Source organism: Diorhabda sublineata, chromosome 6, assembly GCF_026230105.1.
Source record: "Diorhabda sublineata isolate icDioSubl1.1 chromosome 6, icDioSubl1.1, whole genome shotgun sequence".
Lineage (NCBI taxonomy): Eukaryota > Metazoa > Arthropoda > Insecta > Coleoptera > Chrysomelidae > Diorhabda > Diorhabda sublineata.
This window is the reverse complement of record NC_079479.1, coordinates 15,788,576-15,807,378: the sequence shown is the minus strand read 5'-3', so window position 1 is coordinate 15,807,378 and position 18,803 is coordinate 15,788,576. Positions and strand designations below refer to the sequence as shown.

Sequence of the window (18,803 nt, the reverse complement as noted above, 5' to 3'; positions counted from 1 at the left end):
TATATTTTTACATTCTTCACGTCCATTTTTTTCGCAGCTTCGTTTAAAACTAAATTGAATGCATACGCAGTACAATGAACACAATCGGCATTCGGAGCATCTTTTATTAGGGTTTGTAATCCTTCATAAACACCCAAAATAACATTTGTTCAATCCTAACCCTGTCCTCTATATTTAGTCAAATGAATTCTATATTGTCTAATCGTATTGAAAATTTCAGTTTTAAATTCTTCAGCTTTGCAATCGGGTACTGCTGTAAACCGTAAAAAGAACTCACATATTTTTAATTTTTTAGGCCTGTTATCATCATTTTCTGTAATCGATATGTATAAAAAAACTACAGGAAGTCTTGTGTTGTATCTAGAATTATTGTTAGGAATCAAGCTTTTCTAATTTTATCAATGGTAGGAATTTTCTTTATAAAGTAAAATGAGTGGACTTTCCCGCGGATTTTATATTTGTAATTTTCATCGATGTAAACCTTTGGTCTTCCTGACCAAGACTTTGGACCACATAAACATCCACTTGTTTCCCTTCCATTAAGAAATTTGTACACTATTGATTTTCTTAGACCTGTCATCTTCGAACACATACTTGTTAGATCATCCACACTCACTGAAGGGTACTGATATTTTAATGCACCATATACATTTCAAGCCATGGTTTTCTCGTTAACAGAGATTGCATGCGTTTTCACTTTATGTATTGGGGTATAGTTTTCAAAGGTCGACATATTGAATATTCACTAAAGTTTTGTAAACGTTTCTGTAACAAACACTGCGCTAGAAATGCAAATGTGTATTGGGAATTTTCTTTTATAAGATTTTTTCTTAAACTGAAACTTGTCTATAACCATTTAAGTATACCTCATAGTTTAATCTTTTATTAACCTCTTGCAAAATGTACTCAATTATCATTTTTACCAGAAAACATTTTACAAATCGTTTTCAAATTAACCTGTCTGGTATAGGTAAAAAGGGCATGAAATATTTACCTGTCAACATTATTCCTTTCTTAAAATACCCCAAAGGAATTGTTTTGGCCGATATGTAAACATAGTTGGAAATTTGAACTTGATGCAATAAATTTTTTACAAAATAAATGTTGGATTCATTTGCTAAGGTTTAATAAAATAAAATAAATTCTTCTTAAATGTGACTACAGCTATGGTGGACAAGAGAGGGATTGATTTATTACTCTACACTCTTCTCGAATGGAATATAATATGTAAAACCTGTATGGGCTTTGTTTAAATTTTTACAAAAATATGTTCAAAAGCAAAGTGAAAACATTTATATACAGAAATTCGCTGCATGAATAATTTTTGATCGGTATTATTTACCCTTTATAAAATAGTACGAAGGATCTTATCGAGGTGTTTCTTTTGTTCATTATATGTTCGTGAGTCTTGACCCAGATCAAACACGACCATCGATTTGGTTAAAATTATTGGGGGTGAGAAAGTAACCTTTTTAGTCATGTACTGGTAACAACATTATATGATACCATTTTATTCGTAATAAAAAGTTCGTTCAATGCTGTCAATATGAGGTTATAAATGATAACGATTCATGTTCAATCAATGATAAATATACACTCCAGTGTCATAAAAAAGCTGATACAAAAATTGTGTACCATATTGAATTAACAGCTAATATTACAATAAAACCTTAGTCGGCTTTAAACCGGTTGCTGACTATGGGTTACAATATAAGTTACTTCAGAGCTATATATCACATCCTGCCGTCGCTGTTCACCTCGTGAGATACCACTACTGTGTCATCACGTCTCCATTGAAACGGTTAAATTTTTCATGATTTAGAAAATATCACAATAAACAAGTATTTTTCCTAATCAAAAGATCATCAAGTTAATCAAGACTTATACGAAGAGCTAGGAGATGTCTTTTGTGAACATATAGCACGATTTCATGCATTAACTGGATGCGACTACATACGTTAGAACGCCTTATAACCGCGTGAGTGAAGTACCAAAACTTTAAAAATGTAATAAGTACACTTCTCACACAAGTTTATAACTAAAAATCCGATAAACATTGTGTTGTTTAGTGTATGAATGGCCATACCCTACAATTATAAGTTTTATTTAAAAAATTAATGTAATTTCAGTTCTTACTTTTTCAATATCCCTTTTCCATGTGTGTGTATTGACATAATTGCAAAATGATTCTTCTCTGATTTTTTTAAACCAAAAACGAAATAAGAAAGACATACAGATCAAAATTAAATTGAGTTTTTTAATAAAGAGATTTTGGCTGACCTGACGAAATTGTAAGCAGTCTTCCCTGATAGTGCTTCATTACCAAAGCTTGCACGAATCGATTCCATGCATTGTTGTGTAGTAAGGCCTTTTTATAATCACAAAAAAATCATTCAACGTCACGGGTGATTCCCATTTTGGCACAAAGGTGCTTCTTTTAAATGTTCATTTTAAACAACTTACTCAGTCAATTTCTAAACTGCCACGGCTTTGCAATAACAAACGTCAATGTTCACAAATACAGTGGTGTCATAATTCATTAACGAAATCTATTGTTCGATTGTGAAAACTTAAAAGGCAACCCCCGTAGATACAATCGATTTGATTATGTTATTACCTTCAAATGCAGAGACCAAATTAATTTACAGTCAGTGCGGCCAAACTCCAACCGGAGTGATTCTTTTTCAATTTCTAAATTTTCTTTATCACAAAGACTGCTAACATTGTAACTAACTTCAGTAAGTTCTACTTCAGTTTTAGCGTCAAATATTTTTAAATTCAGATAATCTGAATCAGGATTTGCAACCATGAATATAAATCCTTCCTCCCAAACGGGGTTCACTGTTCTCATCACACAATTTGACGTTTTAATTTGTCTACCTAATTGCAGTTGAACATATGGATCTGGTTTAGTGGACGTTCTAACTTGCTGCAATAAAGAAATAATTCATTTTTATAACAACGAAACTAATAAAATAACTGAATGTAGATAACACCTTGGAATTTAGAAACTGGCAATTTAGCGCATAAAATTCCTTTCTTGTTAGGTAAAGCAGAAAAAAATCACCTTGATGAACCGGGATGGTAACAGGACCATCATTATTTCAGTCACGTTGGGAGACTATACATAAAAAAGACATTTTCTACTACTACTTTCACTATAATTTTCGATACTCGTTTATTAAAATCGAATTATATAATAGAAATGATTAAAAGTATAGGTGGTACCGTCCCAACTTTCGACTACACGAATAAATAATGTATTTTTTCCATTTATTTATTACTTTCCTTTCACTTTTAATTTGCGAGAAAGGAATTCTGTAGAAAGGCTTCTTTTTTGCTATTTCTGCTGTGAAAATTTAAAACTTTTGAAGCGAGAAATTGGTGGTATAGTCTTCAACAATTCAAAATAATTTTGATTTACAAAGGCAAACATACACAATGGGACTCTAGACTAATAACTCCAAGCTACCAAAAGCTATGAAAAAAAGAGTAGATTTCGGAGTCTAAAGGGTATTCGAGAAGAATCTGTAGATGCACAATCTAGTTCTGATGACAGTTCCGTCTTTCAGGTTCTTTGGAAAGCTTTCTGGATTTCCAAGTTTCTCTAAAAACTGAAGAAAGCATTGATAATATGGTTGAACATCTCATAAAACAATTCAGAGAGCAACTTACAGCTCAATCTCAATTAAGGATAAAATTACCATTCCCAAAACTCTTTCGAGGATGATTAAACAAAAAATTATGGACAAACGGAAAATAAGGAAAATTTAGCGGACACACTTCCGCTAAAAAGACTTATTTATATCAAGCAACTTTAGAACTGAAAACCCTACCCTACAATAATAAAAATGATGAAATACAGAACTATCTTAGGAACTTAACCGCAATAGAAGCAACTGATTATGATTTATAGTGGAAAGCGGAGAAAAAACAAATTTTCCTATCCGCACTCCTGAAGATCTATAGGCAAAAAGCAGCCAATATAAAGTCAATATGTTTGAAAACAATTAGAACAAATCTTCAAGGTCAACCTCATAGAGAACAACTTCAACGTTGAGCGAAGTCAAAGATTTTCTGGAATCTCTATATCAATTAGAATCTTCCATAGAAAAATTTACCGTAAACCAGGTCATAAAACCAATATAGCAGTTGAATCTAAATCTGAAGCAAAAAATATCCCAGATATGACCTAATTAGTGTCAAAATCCTGAAAGAACTATCAAATAAGGGGTTGAAGTTTCTAGCACAAGTCTACAATGCAGTATTAAGAACAGGTTATTTCCCAATTTTGTGGAAGGTAGCCAAAATTATAATAATCCCTAAGCCAAAAAAACATCTTGACACATCTTACAGACCAATTAGCCTATTACGCGTTAAATCAAAACTTCTAGAGAAATTACTGTTTGAGAAAATAGAACCGATTTTAAAAGCCGACAGGCTAATATCTATCATCGACCAAATTTGATTTATTCATCTGGACCGACGACTAACCTGGGCCACACACATACTAACCAAAAGATAGCAATTCGGTCGAAAACTCAGCATACTGTACTGGTTAATAGATCGAAGATCTCAATTGACAATCAACAAGTAGCTGCTAATATACAAAGTTAAAGTAAAACCCATCTGGAGTCATGGTATTTGGCTATGAAGCACTGCATCTCTAAAATATAGCGATTCTAGAAATATTTCAGTCAGATTGTAAATGGTCCATGGTATGTACCCAATAGCGTTATTGCTTGTGACCTTCAAATTATGTCAGTTAAAGAAAAAATATCTCTCTTCTCTCAAAAATTAGTAGTTTTCTCTCAAACATTTTTTTTAGTGAAAAGAAATTGCCACTGGGTACTTTTCCCACAAGAATTATATATTGATATAAACAATTGTAAATTTCACAGATTGCAAATAAAAAAGTGGTTGTTAAAAAATTTGATGGATAGGTTGGAAAGAACTTTAGAAAACAAGTATTTATTGTCAAGAGGTTTCAATATGTGTTTGATTTGGTAACAAATATCCCCTTAATACGGAATGAAGTTATGGTAACAGTCTTCTAACTCGTCAAAATCAGTAGCAATGTGAAAAAAAACCCAAAAGATCAAGAAAAGAGGTTTTTCTAATGTTTTTGATAAACAGTGTCGTAACTGGAGTCATAGAAGCCTGCATAATTTTCAAAAACGCAAACCAACACTCAGTGATACAAAGATATGAAAACAAACCAACTCGTACTCTCCACATACAAGAATAACTATTCTTGTATGTGAAGATTTGTAAATCTGTCAAACCCAAAATGCGAAGATCGGTATTGCATTAGAGGAAATATAGGTTCTACTAGCTAAAAGTGGATTATTATTAAAAAGCATTTAACGTAGTTGTCATTATTCATTTATTTCCCTATTCACCTGTTAATACACAATTCGTGATGTCTAGTGACTAATAAAGTTTCTGAATGTGTATGTCAAAAATTGAACTTGATTTGGCTTATTGTGATTATAAATATAAATATTTTGGCCCAACCACAAACGAACTATCAAAAAAGTCCTAAACTTGTATATCATAAAGTGGAACGTGCTTTTCTCGGTACCGTCTTCAAGTGTTAAGCCACTCATATGATTGATGATGGTCATTGAATTTATTTTCTTGTCTTTCTATTGTTTCATTTTTTAGTTTAGGCCTCCTTCCATCGGATTTCCATTTTTCGCAATGTTTAACTTCCAGACCCTTTTTTTAAGACGGGGTGTCACTACGCGAACTGTTTCGCGAGAATGTCTTCGGGGGACTGGACGAAACATTTCGGATTCTAGGCGAAGATAGCGTAAGCCGTCAGTTTGTGCGGACTAGTGCAGCCTGATCCATTTTTAGCGCGACACACATGGTGGATATATACGCTGGCGTCAACACGAAAGGCGAAGCTGTTTGATGCGCGATCGAAAACCGACTGTTGTTGACTCACTTTGAAACATACTCGCGAAACTAGTTTCGGGGTGAATACGAAGGAGAGACTCATTTCGCGCAATGACAACCCGCATTTACAGTTATTACAAATTCAAATGTTTCCGTGCTCTTGTTACTAGTGTAAAAATCTAGGGTTTGAGTAGATAGAATTGAAGTTTACTTTTGTTTCTCTATAGTAGAAACGGTGGAGGTTTTCCATCACGTGACTCAACCTATTTATGAAACACATATTTTCCACATAATATCTTATTCTATCAATAGAAATGAAAGTTGTTGACAGTATTTTCGTAAAAAGAGGCAATGATTTAATTGACGTAACGTGAATAACTGACCGTACTAAAAGTTTTTTTTTCATTCATATTTAACGTGATCGGCTACTAAGGCCACTTACACAGGTGCAATTACAATTATATTAATACATACACACATTAACACATTATCAATATATAATTGTTCTATATTTTATGGTAAAAATTCATATCCCTTAGAAATTGAAAGAGATTAACTCCTTGTCATTCAGGATGTCTTTGAAATTGGTCTTGAACTGGATCTGCGGTCTTGGGTATGGGGGGCATATTTGTGGCATTCAGTCAATATGTGTTTTATCGTCAAATTGGAACTACAGCTGGTGCAAATGGGTCTGGCGGTAGAAGAAATTAGATAACCATGGTTGAGTCTTGAGTGCCCGATCTTGTCCTTCTTACAATGACTAAGTCTCGTCTGGTGACACCTGTGAAGTTACTTGCTTGAGTGTGATGTATAGAGTATAGAGTGTAAGGTAGTGTTCAGGTTTTGCTACCACGTAATTCTAGTTTGATATTAAATCCTTATGGATAGTTATATTGTCGGTGATGGTATGAGTTAAGACACTTTTTGCTTGTTGATCTGCTAATTCGTTACCTACGATTCCAATGTAGGAAGGTAACCAGATGGTAGTAACTGTTTTTGTGATGTGAGAGTTTGGTGGGAGTCATGTATAGATTAGACAATAGGGTGTTCGGTAAATATATTTTTAATAGAGGAAATTGTTTGTGAGAGGTCTGTACTATCGAGAAGCTCGGATAAGATAAATGGGACGGGCTTTATTGGTGGAATGATTGATTGTTTGTATAAATTTTTAGTGGTGGTTATGAATATTCGATCCACAGGTCTTACGAGGTTACATAATACAGAGGCAGCATAAGGGAGAAGTAGTTGCTGACGTCGGATCCAAAGTGGAGGCACATTAGCTTCATAATTAATGCTTTCTATAGGGCTAGATCGAAAAGCACCTAGACTAATACGTAAAGCTGTATTATGCACCGAGTTTAAAAGGTCAAGGTCAGATTTGGAGGCAGAGATACCATAATCTAATTTTGAGCGAATTAGGGTTCTATATATTTTGAGAAGAAAACTTTCGTCAGCTCCCCAATGGTAATGTGAGAGGATTTTGATAATGTTTAATAGTTTGTAGCATTTGCCTTGGATTTCCATGATATGCTGTTTATAAGTAAGTCGGGAGTCGAATATTAGGCCTAAAATTTTACAGTCATCCCCAACGGAAAAGAGGATGCTGTCAATAAAGACACAGGGGGTATTGCCGATGGTCAATAATGAATTTATATGGGCACCAGGTGGTAACAGCTATAGCTTCACGATCAGTGGTGATAAGGAATGTGGAGGATATTAATTCGTCTGAAAGAAAAATTGATATACCTCCGCTGGCTCTCGCACAGTTGGAACGGAGATGATATGGTATCCCTCATATTTTTTTAGAGTAGGAAGTTTATCCATTTTAGAGTTTGTTTCTTGACAGACAATGTCAGGACTTACTTTTGTAATTATTTGCTAAATCGTTCTTAGTTTCGGAGTAGAGAAGTAATAAATTATTTAAGAGTCCTTGGATGTGAGGCGTAAGCTCTAGTGCTTCGTTAAGAGGATCTTCAGGTAAGTTGCCAATTTTGTAGTAGGATTTAATTTATTTCTGTTTAGGGACGATAAAAAAGGTTAATTATTAGTATTTTTAAAGATTTTATAAGTGAGATTATAGTTTTTGACGGCAATTTTTGGTGGCCAACAACTGTAACAATATTTCATGCATATAAACAGTGATTAGCCTACCTGGCCAATCACTATAACAATGTTAAAATACATTAATTTGTCCAAAATAAAGATTTTTAAGCTTCTGACCATTAAAAAATGTATTTTTTGTGCTTGTTTGCTTATTTAACGGTTATTTTTCAGTTGCTGGCCGTCTGCCAATCACTAGTACATCGCATGGCCAATAACTGTAACACCCACTAAAATTATGTTTTTGCAATTTCAGATTAAAATGCCGAAACCTGAGAAAAATATATCACAAAAACTACACAGAACAACATATTCAGCTTGCTATTCAAGCTATTGAAAATGGGATGAGCCAGAGAAAGGCTGCGGAGCAATTTAAAGTTCCAAGAGATACCCTGCAATTTATAAAAAGCCACAAATTTCAAGAAAAGACTACCCACGGATCAAATCCGATCCTTTCTCTGGACGAAGAAAGACGTCTTAAAGAATGGATTTTTACGTGCCAAAAAAAAGGTTTTCCAGCGAGGGCCGATGATGTCCAAGATTCAGTCAAAGGCTTTTTAGATGAAAATCCTCGAGCCAATTCATTTGTGCAAAACAGACCTGGGAGGGGCTGGTATAGGTTATTTTTAAAACGACACCCAGAATTAAGTGAAAGAACGGCAGAAGCTATAACTGCAGCAAGTTTTGTAGCATCTGGAGATATAACACCACCAATGATAATCTACCCCTACAAGAGGCTTCCTTCTAATGTTATGAACTCAGTTCCAAAATGTTGGGGTATTGGATGCAGTGATACGGGTTGGATGAAAAATGAGAACTTTTTCGAGTACATAGGAAACATCTTCTACAAATACCTTGTTAGCCAAAACACCAAATTTCCTGTCATTTTATTTGTCGATGGACATAAAACTCACTTAACTATTCAAACCAGTGAGTTATGTTCAAGACTTAAAATAATTCTCGTTGCCCTATACCCAAACACAACTAGAATTATGCAGCCAGCTGATGTTGCGGCATTTAAACCATTGAAAATCAACTGAATTCAGGCGGTCTTAAATTTTAGAAGAGAAAACCCAAATTCGGTAGTTACCAAAGAAAAGTTTGCTGTGGATATGGCAATTAGTAAACTTAAAAAAAGAGTCCATCGTCAACGGGTTTAAGGTCTGCGGATTATATCCATGGGATCCGGAAGGCATAGACTATTCAAAATGTCTAGGAAAGTCTACTAGATCAGTTGAGGATTCGAGTGAAACCGATATCGAAAAAACGTTATCATATGATGATTTTTTGAAAATAGTGGGAGCCGCAAAGATATCGGAACTAAAAAACATAGATAGCAGCGAAAATGTTACGGGAGATTCCAAATTGCTCTACAACGTTTTCAAGGAATTTAATAACAAACCTTCTACAGACAATTTAATATCCCAGTCTACAAAGAGCGATGAGATAACGTACGAAATTCAAGATATTCCTGTTGTAACAGAAGACAACATCCTATGTGATGTTCCATCGACTTCGAATTGTGAGCCGCTTATTCAGTTTGCCAACAATTCATCTCCGAAGATGTTATTAGAAGATTGTAACAAATGCATTGTGTCTAACGAAAAAAAAAACACGTCAATTGAAAAATTCTTTTTCTGGCCCGAAACACCAAAGAGAAAAGGTAAAAAGCAAACTGAAAAGTTATCATTTGTGCTTACTTCTTCCGATCGTCAAAATGCTGAAAAAAAGAAAATTGAGGAAAAAATACAACAAGACAAATTAAAGGAAGAAAAAAGGCAACAACGGCTTGAAAGGAGATCGAAGAATATAGCTGCTAAAGAGAACAAGCAAATGAAGAGCCAAATAGGTAAGAAGAAAATAGCTAAAACAAAAAGTAAGGAACATGAAACAAGAACGGAAAAAATTGACTTTAAGAAAAAAGACAGTAAAGAAGAAATTCACTACGATTTAAGTAATGGTGCCCATTATGAAAAACCAGACAAATCGGATTCCTCGTCGGTTAAGGAGAACAAACTAGTAATTGATGAAATTAAGAGCACAACTTTAAAGAGTGGACTTAGGGTACATATACCAGAAGCTATAGCCTACACACAGACACAAGAAATCCTTCCCTCAAGCCAAAGTCAGCGAATATTACATTCTGAAAAAACTGTTTACGAAGACATTTCTATCGAATATCTCCACTCTTGTAAACTAAGACCGAACAAGAAAATCTGTACCGGAAACTACCAAAAGAAAATTATTCTGTGACGAAGGCAAAGACCCGTGCCCAGAAAATAAGAAAGTATTTGTTATCTCAAATATTCTTTCAATGATTTCAAATGCATCCAACAATTTATTATTGATATATTTTTTATCAATTTTACATAATTAATATTTATTTTATTATTATGACTGACAGCGTCATCGACAATATTTTAAATGACCTATGTGCTTTTCAAATCGGAAATTAACGGATCTCTTAATCTGTCCGATATACTTCCTGCCACATGATACAATGAAAGAAATCAGCCGGGATGTACCTTTTGTGGACTGTGGATATGAATTCAACTACGGTTGTCTTTTTCGTATTGAATATATCGAAAATATCCACATACCTGTACCATACCTTGAGAAAGTACTCACTGATTTGCGTTCAGCCATAAACGGTAATAGGCAATTGCCCATTGCAGTTCGTTCGTCTTTGCAAATTTCGTTGTTGATCTGGAAATAGTTTTTTTCCATACATATTTTCAACAATTGTAAACATTCTTCTATTACATCAGCTCCTAAATTAGGAGAAAAGAGTTCAAAATTTCCCCATCCACAATTTCTGTATTTTTCACTTTATTGATAAATTCTTCACTTTGTTGATAAATTCTGAGAAATTCTTCACTGAAAAACTCTCCGATTTGATGGGTAGATTTTCAGACTCCTTTAATAACCATCTGGACACATTATAACTAGGTGCCCAAAAATAAATGAAGCAAGGTTGTTATAATGGACAAAAATGACTATTTCGATAGAGTGGACAGCTTAATTGAATCAGGACCATACATCAAAATATCCAAGAATCCGCTGAAGTAAATGATCACAAATATGAGAGAAGGTATAAGTTATCCAAAAGTGAGCAAACTTTGTCAAAGCTCTATTGCCAAAATTCACAATCCTAGGAGAGCAATAAGGCCCCTTGTTTCAATTAAGCAGTCCACTCTATCGAAATAGTCCTTTTTGTTCATTATAACAACGTTGCTCCATCTATCAGCTTTCAAGTGAAAACAATCTTCCCTCCTCAAACTCCCGACAGTATTACAATATTTTTTGCTTACTGATAGATTTCTATCCTTAATACACACGTTTTTCGAGATCCGACTTATGCACACCTCCAGGATGACATTCTTAGCGTCACGAGGAAGATATTAAATGAAACTTTCAATATATCCAATAAATTCGCAAAGATCACCAACGCCAATAACCCAAATCCTTGATTCATTTTCCACTTAACATCGAAAAATACAATAAGAAGAACTTTCATTGAAGATGAACTAAACAGTTACGATAAGAGAATTGTAAATAGATTAATTTACTGTCCTAGGTTTAAGAAATTTCTATGTGAAACCACTTTTTTCCAAGAACAGTTTAAATAAGGGCAAAGGACCTATTTCTTACAACCCATTCTGTAGTTTAGTATTTAAGCAATGAACGTGAGGTTTGCCCGCTGGAATTATTGTTTACGGGAGATGGTTTATTGCTGAGAAACTTGAATATGAAATGTATTAAGTTAACAGGTTTTAGTTTACCTCCAGTCTCTGAAGATGATAAATTGGTTTGTAACCTAAAAGGTCACATTTTGGGCTCCGACTAAGCTCATCATGTTATTGTATGTTGTCAGGGTTCGTTACAAGATTTTACTGTGTTTAATATGTACAGAAATTTTGTATGCTTTCAAGTTCCAAATGGGGCGCTACTCAGTTTTTTAACCTAAACTGAGAAATATATAGAAATAAGTTGTAGTATCTTTAGGAATAGAGCTACTTGTTGAAAATAAAATACAATGATTTATATTTGGAATTATAAAAAAAAAGTTTAAAAAAAGTTACCCGCAAAACTCATGAGTTTTGGTTTACAGGAAATGATGAAATAAATTTTACGAAAAAACTAATAAGAGTTGATCTGACCTTTAACAACACATGAGACTCCCTACTTGTCAGAATACAAACAGGACCACATCCGTGGAATGCGGTTAGGAATCAAAGAAATTCGTTCAGTCAATCGTCCCGGACTAGGTAGTTCCACGAGTCAAAGTTTGAATTTAAATCCCAATTAAAGTCATCTAAGTTTTAAACCCCAATAAAGGTCCTATGTCCAAAACTAGGACCCTTTCATTTTAACAAAGGGAACTTATATCTACTTCTTCTTGGATGTCAATTAACAATTTAATATTCCAGAATTTTTAAAATCGGCAGAAGGCTCCTTTAGGCCGGCTAAATACCGCTTTCCAAAAATCTCTGGAGAAATTGATCTTAACGCTACCACGGTCGCTGACCAAAAGGAACAAGGTAACTACCTCTCCAATCGTCAAATTCTTAGTCGGAAATATCACGACTTTAGCAAATATCAAACTTGGAGCCAAATTTTAAAGTTCATAATCAAATCCATAATGAAAAATTCCACATCGGTTGACAGTCAAAAGGAAAATATGAATGAAGTTAGCAACAGACTTTTTCAGCAAAATCGGGTCACACGTCATGATGACAATCCAGCCAGGTGCACCAATAGCTCAATTTCAAATACACCAGCTAACAAAACAACCTTTCAACGGACTGAACAACCAAAAATCAATACCCGCAAAATTTACAAAATACTGCACAAATAACCTAATTCGTGAACAGTTAACTAGATGTGGCTTTAACCTTCTAAGGCGAAGCAGCTTGGCCTTTACAAGCGACATAATTCTGCAACCAGTTATACCACGTCTGGCAAATTTCGAATAATGATTGCCTCCTTTAGACCAAGACTTAACCTCAAAAGAAAATAAATCAAACATTTAATTTGTTTATATAAAAATAGTTCAATAAAAGCACAAATTAAACTGTGCTAAACTACTTAAATTCCAGGAACCCGGTATGTCACCAGTAAGTACATACAAAACTACAAAAGAGCTATGAAATATAATATGTAAATATTTCTACTCAAAGATAATATGACAAAATATCTTATAAAGAAAATTATTTACAAAAAGAAGTTGGTAGGTTTATATCGTATAATGTTTATAACAACAGAAGTAACGCAAGCTGTGAGCAGTGAAAACGTTACAGGTTATCAAAACGCGCGTCAGATAGTGTAATTGTGAGTGTGGGTGTAGTGGTAGTGTAAACAGTGTGTTCAGTAAATATGTTATTGTCAAAAACATTTGTATAGGAAATTAGGAAACAAATTAGGTTATTTATAGTACAATAATATTAAAAGGGTACTTAAGCCAGGACGTTTTTTTATTGTTCACGCTGGTTCATCGAAAAGATTTTCTGCTGCAATTGCACAGTAATAGTCAAATATTCTGCTTTCAACGTTGCACGAGCGTGAATCTATAAAAGCTCCTAATATAAATCAGTTTGTGAAGTGTAATTTTAATGAGTTAAGAGGACACCCAGTTGATAGACTAAATATTACGACACTTTTGGGAACTACATAAATATGTACTTACTTACTTAGAATCCTGCAAAAATCAGCTCTCCAGTAATAAGCCAACGTGGCTAATAATAAGGATTTTGTAACATATTCATCCAATATATCGATATTTATATCAAGAAAGTTGAATTTCATTTTTAATTACCCAGTCGACCTTTGGAATATTAGTAATAACGATTGTTTCTACAATGTTAGCAGAAATTTTGATTTGAATCAAATGCATATTGTTGCTGACCTATTAGTCTCGTAATGGAAGACCTCCACTGTTTCTACTATATCTAACTTATAAAATGTATTCTTTCAATTTTTTTTCTCTTTTCTTTTCATTTCTTTTTTACAGTTCTCAAAATAACTTTAGAAGTGTTTTTTCATTATACTAATCGAAAGAAGCCATCCCTACCAGTAACTGACGTGATAGCATCATTTATTCAATTGTTTTGAGAAATGGAACAATTGTACCAAAAATTAATAAACAAAAAATTTAAAGTAGTTTCAAAGTTGATTGATTGAATTGATAACAAAAACTTTTAGACATATAAACTCAATTATTGAGTAAATTTGTATAAGAAATCTTATCAGCACTTCACAAATTCTTGTATCCCTCATTATTCTCTGTACTCTCTGTTTTACCAAATGTTTCGTGAACGAGGCAAATGAAGTCTTGAATTAGAGACAATATATATGTCAAGAATAATAAGCACTCTATTTGTTGGAATATGAATAATGGAAATGTTCTTACCTTCAAATTTGTAGCGGAATCTATATAAACAATTAATAATGACGAGCTCATATGAGATAACTGTAATTGTTGACTTTCATATAACGCCTAGAATACATAAAAATTTTAGTGGTATTTATCATTTTAGTAATCATACTGGCATAATTACTGCTTTTAAATTGCTATATTCTGTAGTTAATGTTAACCAAGTTGTTCGAATATGAATATCTCCATGTTTCACGTCTTCCAAAACCAGCCACTATAACCAAGTAATAATTAAATTAAGTCTACTTTCCAATAATATTAATTTACTGTACCATATCACTTAATCCTTCTTTAATTAAACTGGCTATGTCGATTGACGCTCTAAAACAAAGTTCCAAATTAAGTATAAATTTTAGCTCATTCAAGTTACCTCCTCAAGATAGTTATTTCCAACTAGAATATATATTTGAATAGTATGCACCAATATGCTTTACCCTTCAAGAGAGACTCCAGTTCCAGCTGTTTATTTATAACAGGGAGAGGGGTAAAAAAAGCTAGTCACAAGCTCACCTATTTGGAATGATTAGTGGCCCCCTTCAGTTTGTGCTTTTTACTTCTATCAGTTTCCTTTAATATTTATTTGGTTTTCCAAACCAAATAACAGCATCAGTACAAGAGCATCAGTTCAAACAAAAACATTTTTGAGCAGTTAAAATATTGACTAAACGAGTCATCCGCTATACAGTCCTTAGTTTTGGCTGTTTCCAAATGTTCTAGTTTTTGCTGCAGCTTTTTTTAATCCCTAGCATACATCATGTCGAGCAGACCAATGAGATTGAGAAAGACTCTGCTAAAGGATTAATTGTTTCAAATCTTTTCTAAATCTGTACCCGACATATTGCTCGCATTATCATACGTTTGAATACGACAGTTCATTATATCTAAACCATTATTATAATTATTATAATTATAATGAAGCATCCGCAATTTGAGAATTAAAATTTAGTAATTCCTAAACGCTTAATAGATTAAAAAAGTAACATTCACAAATTAAGAGGTAAATTAATTAATTGAATTATAATACAATGAAAAAACTGATTCAATGAAAAAAACCTGGAAACAAGAAAACATTTCAAAAATTTTTTCCGTCCTTCAAATTATGTCGCCCTAGGCCTGGGCCCCACGGGTCCTGGCGTAAATCCATTACTGCCGGACTTATTGAAGACTATGTATTTCAGTATTAATAACAAGAAAATAATTGTATGTAAAATCAAGTTTCTCTTATTGTGAACAGAAATTTTGTTAAAAAATATAAATTAATTCAAATGCCAAATAGTCTAAATACCTTATTATTGATCGAACAGATAGAGTCATCAGTAGAAATTAAATTCTACATAAATTTTATCAACATTTTTAAATTATTATTAAATTCCAATGAAATGTGATTATACAAATCTTATTCTCTTTAAGTTAAACAAAAATATTCAATTTTTTGTTTGCAGAAACCTGCTTTAAGAGCACAGTTTCTTACAAACTGCAGTTACGAAAATCCTTACACGTGTCAGCATGTAACTTTTGTGTTTTTTTTTATCATAATTAGCTGATTTATCAAGGAAAAAACCTTTTAACGACTGGGTTATATCCTGAGATCGAAAAGTAATACTGATAAAGAATTTTGAAAAGCAATTTTAACTACTGATCGATTTGAAATAGGCTACATATTTTTCGTGTGCGATCAGTTTATTGAAATCGGCGATGTCGTTGTTATCATTCAGAAAACTTCTCAAGGTTTTGCGGTTGTTCTAAACATTTGTTACCTGACGGAATTGCGAACTGCGGGAGCGAACGTTAGTCAACTCGCCTGGGCTCGACCCCGCTCGGCGCTCGTTCGTTTGCGAAATATAAAAAGCCTAACAAAAGCCGGACAAGCCAAATACATTTTGGCTGGACACGCAATAGAAAAGCCTAACTATGTCTGGCTTCATCCGGATGCCTGGTAACGCTAAGGACACAGTTTGCCCGCATAAGTGCATAAACAGATTTCTATCAACTTCTTCTTTATTGAAAATCACAAAATATAAATATACGGTTATATATTATATTCTTGCAACCTTATTTTTAAGATATACTCTCTTCAGAATATTCTTCAGAAACTCATCCATCCACCCCGACGCTTCAGCAAAGTCATAGTTGCTCCAGCTTCTACTAAAAGAGTTCCAGACATTCGATGTCGAAAATGACCAGATAACTTTACGGGGTTGTTCAAACCCAAATATTTAGCAATTATACAGGGAACTTTCCCAAATGTGTTGCACCGTACAGCAACCTTGTCTATTGGTTGGAGCATCTATGTGACCGAAAATAAAAATCATAATAAGTTTCAAACTCTTCCTTTAGTCTTCATTAACCATGGCGATTTGTTAGATCTGGCTTATGGCACGTTACAGCAAAGATCGATTTTCTATCTTCTAAATGTATGTCTAACATATTTACCATTGACATCCATCAAATAATAATATAATGCGACCCTTTTCATTTAAAACTATATGGTAATTCATGAATGATTTTAAGATTTTTTCTAGATAACACAGAAAATTTTTTCGTTACTTTCCTTTCGACTATATAATTTGTGAAAATTACAAATATTAACATTCTTATTTGTCATTAAAGTCATTAAACGTAATTGCCAAATTTAAAAATTTGAACAAAGAGCACTATTATTAATTGATAATGCTTTAAGACAACCAACAAATTTATCAGACTTAACAACATGAATTACAGTCGTAGTGGTTCACTTCCAACCAATGGACCAAGGCCAAAACTTATCGCTTGCGGCGAGGATTTGAGCAAATGTTTGAAAAAACAAATGCAGAAAAAAAGCAATAATTATGATGAATGTTGTAGAAAACATAAGACTTTCTTGGAATGAGATAACAAAAAGGTGTTTGGAAGATATACGGAAGAATATTTAGCCATATTTCAGTTAGTGGCAACTATATCGTTATGATAGAATTAGTGAAACAAACCAGTTTAGATGAGTTAAATGTCAAAGACGTCGAAGAAATAGTTCAAGAAACAGCAGCTACCCTCTCTAATAATGAACTCAAGAAATTAACTAATTAAGAAGAGAAGAAAAATAGTGATAGTACTGACTTCGAAGAAGAGCAATAAGAACTCTCGATGGCGTTTATAAAAGGAAGTTTCACCACAATAACTGAAAATATGGACCAATTTGTTGATAATAATTTGAATTTCGATAGGAGTTCAAAAGCAAGACGTGTGTTATAGAACGTGAAAAGAACACACAAAAAGGCAGAAAATTGGATACACATGAATGATTTGTCTAACTTGGAGTTGTATTGTTTTTTTTAAGTATTTTTGTTTATATTGTTTTTCATTATTGTGAGAAATAAATCTTCTATTTTAAAAAAAAATATTCATATTTAATACCTAACCAATTTTATATCCATCTTCCCCTAACCCCATTATTTACTGTATATTTAGTAAACAATACTTATGTAAACTAGATAAACCAGAATACGGTACAGTTTTTCAAATAAAATCAACACTTACAACGCAAATTTATTATTTATAATCTTATTAAGCAGCTAATCAATTAATAATTTACGAGTAAACATTAAAAAAAATGAAAATTCTCACCTGCCCAAAAATTCATCCTCAGTGGGATCTTCGTCCCAAACCGAAATTAATAACTCTTGACCAGTGAATTCTAGAATCACAAACTAAAAATAAAAAAAATGAACGATGTATATTTCAAATATTTTTTAGGAATGTGATCATAAACTATTCTTAAATCTGCAGTTTACTACGGGGTTTTTATGTGCTACCCGTAATTTTCAATTAGTTCATTACCAAATCTAATTAGCAATTACTCTATTTCAGCTAGTCTACTACATACTAAATACGTTATCAATTTGAAGATTATTTTATTTCTCTTAGAGTTTCGAAGGATTCCTTACGATGTTAATAATCCGGGACAACTAAACTACCAACTTCCTAATCTTGATACATTGAATTTTATTATCTATTCTATACATGAACTTATAACTGGTTTTAAAACCTGTAGCTCGAAAACCTTTTTTCTTTATTTTAGGAAATACCAAAATATATTCTTTGACAAGGTTAAAATGTGTTTTAAATTGGAAAACTTCACTTTCAAAATCATATTAAATCAATATTATAAAAGTACATTATCTTAAAAGAGAAGGATTTTTGCATTCAACATTTCCACAATTTTCTTATGAATATCATTATTGTTGTCAAAATGATAAAACTAGATAAAAATAAGACAGCTTTATTAAATACATTAAGTATTGCAATATGGTAAATAAATTAAGAATTAATACAATTCAGAACCACCGAAAATCTTAATTAATTATTGTAAGTTAGAATTTTATTGTTTTTA

General features: G+C 32.9%; 1 protein-coding gene and 1 long non-coding RNA gene across 10 annotated transcripts in view; both read right to left on the bottom strand.

The window, feature by feature from the left end:
• LOC130444929 (extended synaptotagmin-3-like) overlaps positions 1-18,803 on the bottom strand; it is a 109,754-nt gene that overhangs the window by 13,879 nt on the left and 77,072 nt on the right. For 7 of the 9 annotated variants that reach the window (XM_056780316.1, XM_056780313.1, XM_056780312.1 and 4 more), the window contains 5 exons: positions 18,038-18,120; positions 14,710-14,758; positions 14,562-14,651; positions 14,414-14,500; positions 2,618-2,929 (listed from right to left, as the gene is read on the bottom strand). In XM_056780316.1, coding sequence (XP_056636294.1) covers positions 2,618-2,929; positions 14,414-14,500; positions 14,562-14,651; positions 14,710-14,758; positions 18,038-18,120 — 621 coding nt within the window. The remainder of the gene's footprint in view (positions 1-2,617; positions 2,930-14,413; positions 14,501-14,561; positions 14,652-14,709; positions 14,759-18,037; positions 18,121-18,803) is intronic. The other 2 variants (XM_056780319.1, XM_056780320.1) reach the window with 1 other exon arrangement.
• Positions 5,370-7,892, bottom strand: LOC130444932 (uncharacterized). Its single transcript, XR_008910010.1, has 2 exons — positions 7,768-7,892; positions 5,370-6,685 (listed from the first exon to the last, which is right to left on the bottom strand). It is a non-coding gene; the product is annotated as an uncharacterized LOC130444932 (long non-coding RNA).